Source organism: Aegilops tauschii, chromosome 5 (assembly GCF_002575655.3).
Source record: "Aegilops tauschii subsp. strangulata cultivar AL8/78 chromosome 5, Aet v6.0, whole genome shotgun sequence".
In the NCBI taxonomy this organism is placed as follows: Eukaryota; Viridiplantae; Streptophyta; class Magnoliopsida; order Poales; family Poaceae; genus Aegilops; species Aegilops tauschii.
This window is the reverse complement of record NC_053039.3, coordinates 453,834,923-453,842,306: the sequence shown is the minus strand read 5'-3', so window position 1 is coordinate 453,842,306 and position 7,384 is coordinate 453,834,923. Positions and strand designations below refer to the sequence as shown.

Sequence of the window (7,384 nt, the reverse complement as noted above, 5' to 3'; positions counted from 1 at the left end):
ATTGATATGAGTAAACATGAGACCTAGATGTTATTGTGAATGTGGTTAGTTCATGATCTTTGCTGAAAACTTGAATGCTGGCTTTACATATTTACAACAACAAGAGCAAACAGAGTTTGTAAAAGTTTTTCTTTATCACTTTTAGTTTGTTAACTGAATTGCTTGAGGACAAGCAAAGGTTTAAGCTTGGGGGAGTTGATATGTCTCCGTCGTATCTACTTTTCCAAACACTTTTGCCCTTGTTTTGGACTCTAACTTGCATGATTTGAATGAAACTAAATCTATGAGGTCCGGGGTTCTTCGGGCACTTTCCTGGATTCAGCCGAAACCAAATCTATGATGACAAGGTACGTACATATCTGTCCTGTTATTATTTGATGTTGTTTTTTGTTGTATCTTGATCTATGGCGCTATTAGATTATAGAAATTAGATTGTATCTCATTATTCCATGCCAGTTTCCGTTGTAACTAGGCTTTACATATTCTGCAAAATATTGATGTACGTGTTCGCCACAAATATTATATGTCATATTGTGGATCACCATTAGTCGATCAATGGTAAAAGTGAGGACAAAATTAAGACCCTGCAACCTCTAGATAAGGTTTATAGCTTATGAAAGAAAACTAACATATATCATTTTCATGATGACGGGTAGCGACAAAAAGGGTAGAAATTTCATACTCGGTGGTTATGTCGTTTTCAATTTTCAACGGTGGTGGTAGTTAGCCCACTGAATTTTAGAACTAATGGTATTTGTCTAGTTACCAAATCCATGGTTTCCTAGGTCTAGCTAGGGTTTTCATGCTCTGCTAGAAATTTCAACCCTCTTGGTTGGCAAGAACGAAAATCATGTATGGCAAGTTGGGAAACACATTTGGAAAACCCGTCATTATTTCGTTTTGAAATTTAGATTGTGAATCATATGTGAACACTTACTCCATTCATGTTGTGTTTGTGTCATCTTGATTTTAAATGGCATAGGAATCACAAATATCAAGTTTGTGATCATATATGGGTAACGACAATAGGTTAGATTTGTGTCATCTATTGCATAGACCGTTATATGCTTTGCAACGATACTTACTTACATCTTTTTATTTCTCTGGTTCTAGCTATATCTAGGGTTTGCCTGATCCGCTAGGTATCTCAATTATTTTAGGTTCATCGTTACAAGTGACATCTGAAAAGTTATGTATGTGATGTCTGTGGGAAAGCCATTATTTTATTTCAAACAAGGATGGTAGGACCTTGCACCATACCCTTGAGGATGTAGCGTACCTACAATATACTCCCTCCGTTCGGAATTACTTGTCTTGAAAATGGATGTATCTAGAACTAAAATACGTCTAGATACATCCATTTCTGCGACAAGGAATTCCGAACGGATGGGGTAGATAAGAAAATGACAAAAGTAAAGACTGAAGCATGAAAACTGAGCACTTTTAAGTGGGCGGTTGAGAAAGTGGCAGCATTGCGCCTCAGCTCACAAGGTTTCAAATATTTGGATTCACTCTGCGTGCATAACTAATTACTTTGGAAGTGCAAGCTATAGATCTTACCCAGTTTACAATATAATTAAGTTCCATGTGCCCTTGTTAAGAACCTAATTTTTCTAAGACATGACCTAAGATTAATTTCTGGGAAGATTGTAGTGTTCCCATCAAAATCGCAATGACATCCACTGTTGTTTTGCTAATATAAAGTTCTACCTTTTTTTTCATGTACACTTGTATTTTACTATAACATATTGGGCATGAAACTATAGTTTTCCTGATTTATTTATTTTAAATCTAAATTTGAATGGTTTCATATCCTATATCTTAATTTTACTTTTTGTCAACTGTTATTTCTCTCTGAGCTGTCAACAACAAATTTTGTGTGAAAATTCTGGTCATGTACTAGTTATTCAAATTGCATATTTTATTTTACAAGCTTCCACGTATTGTCAAGATTTTCAGCGATGTTGTTGCGGAGTTCCGTTTAAAGGTGTGTACATACAGATGTTTATGCATAAGTTTTGCCTAGAAAAGAAGTGTTAGTGCCACAATCTGTCACAATACTTCGAAGTTTATGGCTAATAGAGGACGGGTTCATGGAACCCGATTGGATTGTAAAAAAATATCAAATTTTTATACTATATCCTTATTTACGTGTAGATGCATATGAACGTGGCATATGTGCCTATAAAATTATTTAATACACATATTTTAATATGTGGTACATACACTTTTTTCTTGTGTGTAATATGTCGTACATACACAAAAAGGGTAAATATGTGGATCTAAAAATAGTGTGGCATTTGATACTGCAAATACACAAATTGTCTTTTTTAAAGCTCAGATGCTAAAGTACTATTTCTAAATAAACCTTGCACATAAGTATAATACAACGCACACGTGTAGAATTGCTCCCGGAAAAGTTTTTAAATTTCTACAAAGAGTTAATTCTGTGTTTTACCCAATGTTTTGTTATTTTTGCCAAAGATTGCCCCGTTTAAGGGAAATTCTTTCATCTTATCCAATTTAACTACAAGTTTGCCGGGTTTTACATATTGTGTATTTTGTTTGCACGTTACCAAGATGGTCCTAGATGCCGCTCGACTTTTTTCCCAGTCAGTCAGACATATTTGCATATAGATGCATACGAGTGTGATATATGTTCCTAATAATTGTATTGAATACACGTATTTCTATATGTAGTACATACACCTTTGTTTCTTTTTTTTGGCATCGAATACGATAAATATTTTGATCTCAAATAGCGTACTATTTGATATCTCAAATACACAAATGTGTGCTTCTTGTATTGCTCGATGAAGTACTATTTGTTGCTAAAACATTACACATTACATGGAATACACTTGCTCACACGTAGAATTGTTTCTGGAAATATTGAGAACATCTAAAGACAGGATTTTTGAACAACTCGAACTGTGGAGTCGAGTACTAGTCCTATTACCACACAGTATGTGTGGTAAGCACTTTGTGAATTTAAATTAAGTTATGATCATTTAAGTCGAGCTGAAAAAATCCAGAAAAGGAGTACTAGGCCTATCGGTGTTTCGTTGGCTATTTGGGCGGGAGAAGAACAACAGACGTTGTTTCATCGGTAAACCCTATTGGACGCTCACTTCATGAAGTAGTGGTTGTTCAACACAGGATGCGAGCGAACGAAGGTAACATGAATCAGTCCATGTAAGAGCGTGCCAAGTGGTGCGTTCAGCCGCCGCCATGTGTCGCATGTTGGGCGCTTCCTCTGGTTTTTTCTATATGTGTTTTTGGATTTTAGATGATTTATATTTTATTTTTTGGATTTTCGATTTTATCTGGTCTCCTTAGGTTTCAGAGAATGTTGTTTCTCGAAGGACAACTTTGCTTGCATCCCTGAGAAGCAGAGTTGTACTTCTCGAAAAGAGACAAAATATGTGATTCCACGATAAGCATAGATTTGGTTCCTATGCTTTTGGGGGGAAAATATGTGCTTCTCAAAAGGGGAAAAAGGGAAAAAAGAACGCAACTGCGCTTCCGGACTCTGGATTTTTTGCTGTTTTTTTTTTCTTTTCTGATTTTTCTTTTTTTCGCTTTTCGGTTTTTCCTTTAAAAAAATCGCGAACCTCGTTAAAATGGGATCTTGTTCGAATATTTCGACGTGACAAACCCAACGGTGAAACGAGTCGAAATTTGGACGCGCGATTCAAGAGACAAACCATTTTGAATAAGTGAATCTATGCAAAAAAAAGAGGGGGAAAAAGGTTGCGACGAGTCACATGCCTACAGTGCACCATTTGTAAGCGCCCGAGAAAGTGGGAAATGATTTATGCAAGGGATAACCCTTACTAATGAATTCGCCATTTCAGCAGGCCCATTGTGGGCCAGAACTCCTGTTTTTTTCCTTTAATATTTTTGTTTGATTTAAAAAAAATTGGATTTTTTGAATTGTGAAAAATGTTCGTGTTTGAATGTTCACAAATTAGGCCTTTTTAAAAAAAATGTAAAATAAACATGGTAGTAAATTAAAAGACTACTGAAAATTTCGGAAAAAACTTGCAAATTTGAAAATTTTGTCCATGAATTTAAAAAATTATTATGAATTTAAAAAATCGCAAGTTCAAAATATGTTCTTGAATTTAGAAACTGTTCATGAGTTCAAAAAATGTTCACAGCTTTCAAAAAATGTTTACGAATTTAAAAAATGTTCATGCTGTTCAACCAATGTTTGTGAGTTCAAATTCTCTAATTAAAAAATATTCATGATTTCGAAAAATGTTCTCCAATTTCAGAAGAAATTCATGAATCTAAAATTTTTCATGAAATTAAAGAACTGTTCACGAATTCTAAAAAAATGTATGTGAATTCCAATAAATGTTAAGGAATGTCAAAGTTGTCCTGAGTTCGAAAAATATTCACGAATTTCCAAAAATGTTCATGAAGTTCATAAAACGTTCTTCGATTTTAAAAATGTTCAGGAATTTGAAAAACATATTCATGCATACAAAACAAATTTACTAATCTAAATAAAATTGGTGACTTTGAAAAATGTGCATGAATTTCAAAAGAATTCAAAAAAAAATCACGAGTTTGAAAAAAATCAGGACTTTCAAAAATTATTCTCAAATTTGAAAAAAAAAGTCAACAAGTTTCCAAAAATGATTGTGAATTTGAAAATTATTCTACATTTTGAAAAAATCTCATGTATTCGAAAACATTTCATGATTTTAAAAAAGTGTATGCATTTTTATTTGTGAATTTGAGAAAATAAAAAATGGAAAATTAAAAACATGAAAGAAGAAAACAAAAACGAAAAGGAAAAGAGGAAAACAAAAACAATAAACAAGACGGACAGTACAAACGCGAAGACACATTAACGGGCCGGTCCATTCCTGCAGGCGGGGATATGCGTTTGGTCGCTATCCCCCGACCCCGAAGGGGAATAGGATCTGCCCGCTTTGACGCTGAATGCATCATATAGGAAGTCCCATTTTCGTTGGCGATTCGTGCACTATGTGGCCTATCGTGAGCAGCAGGCTGCTCTATGCGGCGAGCGTGCGGCCATTAGCCCAAGAAACAACACAGCCGTTTATGCTTAGCTAGTTGGGCCTAGAAGCAAGAAGCAAGGCCCAAGCATTTTTATTTGTCCGGGCAAATCACGCCAAAATTAGCTGACAACTGGATCATATCACATACGAATCTACACCAGCTTGCCGCCGAGTGAGCCCCGGCCCGGTAGCTGCCCCGGGTCACACTCACCGGGTATTGGCTCCACCTTGCTGCTGCTTCTCAGGAAACTCATATACTCCAGACACACAATTATTCTTCCCAACAAAAAGGGAAATCAAGGGGAAAACCAGGAATAGTGCATGTTTTAATGGCATTATTGTCCTTTAGATCCTACTGGTGTAGTTATTCTAAATAGCTCATTGGCTTACCTACTGGTCTGGACGGCAGAAACCAAGGGGGCGAAACCCATGTCGCAGTGCGGCAAACATGCTGGTGCTTTTTTTTTTTTTTTGGTGGCTCATGATTTCTTTGGACGCTGGCTGTTCCTAGGATCGGATGGGCCTGATGCTACTGCTGGTGAGAAGCTGCTGAGTTGCAGTTCTTTACTATGATTTGGTGCGGTTTCAGTTAGTGCTTCGTTTTGTTGCTGATCTGTTGAGCATAGGTGTGGCTGTCTTGTGTATACCGAGAGTGATGTTCCCCTGTGTTTTGTCCCCTGGGGAGTCTGTTTAGCTCGGCAAGCTAGTTTTGCTGCGGGCGTGCTGTTTTGGGGCGATAGTTTTTCCTCCCTTTCTTGGTGATTGTTTTTTCAGTTCCGTGAAAATGAGATTCGGAGCCTGGGCTCCTTTCCTTTGCTCGAAAGAAAAAATAGAGAAGGAAGTCATGTGTAGACGAGCGATTCATACAAGTTCTCTATACGCTGAACATTCAAAACCATCCCATATCATGTATGGACGCAAGCAGATAGTACCAAACAAGCCATTTGATTTCATTCGGAGGCCTTGCGCAGAACAATTTGAAACAGGCCAATGTGGCAAAGAAAGGGATCAAGTGCTGCTGCTTTCGGTTGTCGCTTCCCTTGTCGGCGTCGCCAGCAGTCCCTGATCGGAGGGATCTGCTCCGGCTTCTTCCTCTAGTAATGTTGAAGCCACTGTGACCGGACCCTGAAACATGTGAATGGAGTTTCGAATCAGAATAAAAAGCATTTCGTCCAGGCAAACAATACAGTATAGGATCCTGATTTCTAAACGAATTTTAAGCGTGTGAGATTCAGTTCAGGAATATTTTTGTTTCTCAATGAATTTAAGCATGTGTTAGATTCAGGCACAATTTTTGCCAATCAGTGATGTGAAAATAAGAACGGGGAGCAGAGAGCATTTACCGGAGGATCTGAAGACGCGGTCCCCTGTTTCCTCTTCCTCTCCTCCCTTGATCTCAGCGATTCCACCGGAACATACACCTGCCGCCGCCACGATCAGCATCATCCCCACAGAACTTGAGAATCGAGCGGCAGAACGTCTACCAAACGGAATCGAAACAGACGGAACCGTACCTCGGGCATCCCGATGAGGCGCATCAGCTCCGCCACGACCCGGCGCTGCTCGTCCGCCCGGCGCTCCCACTCCCGCATCTCCCGCCGCAGCGCCTCGTCGGCCTCCGCCAGCGCCCGCTCCGTGACCTGCCGCGCGGCCCGCAGCCGGCCCCGCCGCTCCCGCGCCTTCTCCAGCTCCTCCGCCAGCGACACCTCCTTCTCCCTCACCACCGCCGCCGCCCTGCTCTCAACCTCAGCCCTGCCGGCATACGACCTCACCGACGGCGGAGACGCAGCAGCCGCCTTCGCCTTCGCCTTCGATTTTGCAAGGGCGGCGCCGCCCAAGGACGGGGAGGCGGCCGCGTTGCCGTCCCTCGGCCGCAGCGGAACCCGCCGCGCGCCCCCGGACCTGGCCTCCGACGCCATCGGAGTGGACGAGGAGCCCCGCGCGCGCCTCTCCCGGGGTGAATGGATGATTGCTTGATTGATTGCCGTGAGGAGGCGTTGATTTGGGGATTTCGCGAGCGGTTTGGGGGGTTCGAATTTGAAGGGGTGGGAGAGAGGGTTCAGACTAGTAACAACGGCTAGTAACTCTGGGCACGGCGTGGAGGCGTGGATGGACGGGTTTGCCCGTGGGGAACGTGGGGGCGCAGGCAAGATGGCCGAGGGCAGTCTCGGCCTTGCCTGGTCTTCGTTTGGATGGCTTTCGGCGGCGCTGAGATGGATAGATGCATGATGACGATGCTCTTTTGCGGGGTTCTCGGGGAACGTTTGCCGGATGACGTGCTGGGTATCTTTTCCTTTTGAAACGAATGAAAGGAAGAGCTATATTCCAATACGGACTACTTATGAAGC

At 40.7% G+C, this 7,384-nt stretch overlaps 1 protein-coding gene across 1 annotated transcript; it reads right to left on the bottom strand.

Moving 5' to 3' along the window:
• Window positions 1-5,885: 5,885 nt before the first annotated feature.
• Window positions 5,886-7,104, bottom strand: LOC109765936 (uncharacterized). The gene is made up of 3 exons (XM_020324705.4): window positions 6,551-7,104; window positions 6,380-6,457; window positions 5,886-6,161 (listed from the first exon to the last, which is right to left on the bottom strand). The coding sequence occupies exons 1-3, from the start codon at window positions 6,953-6,955 to the stop codon at window positions 6,045-6,047; spliced, it is 600 nt and encodes a 199-aa protein (XP_020180294.1). The 5' UTR covers window positions 6,956-7,104; the 3' UTR covers window positions 5,886-6,044.
• Window positions 7,105-7,384: the final 280 nt, after the last annotated feature.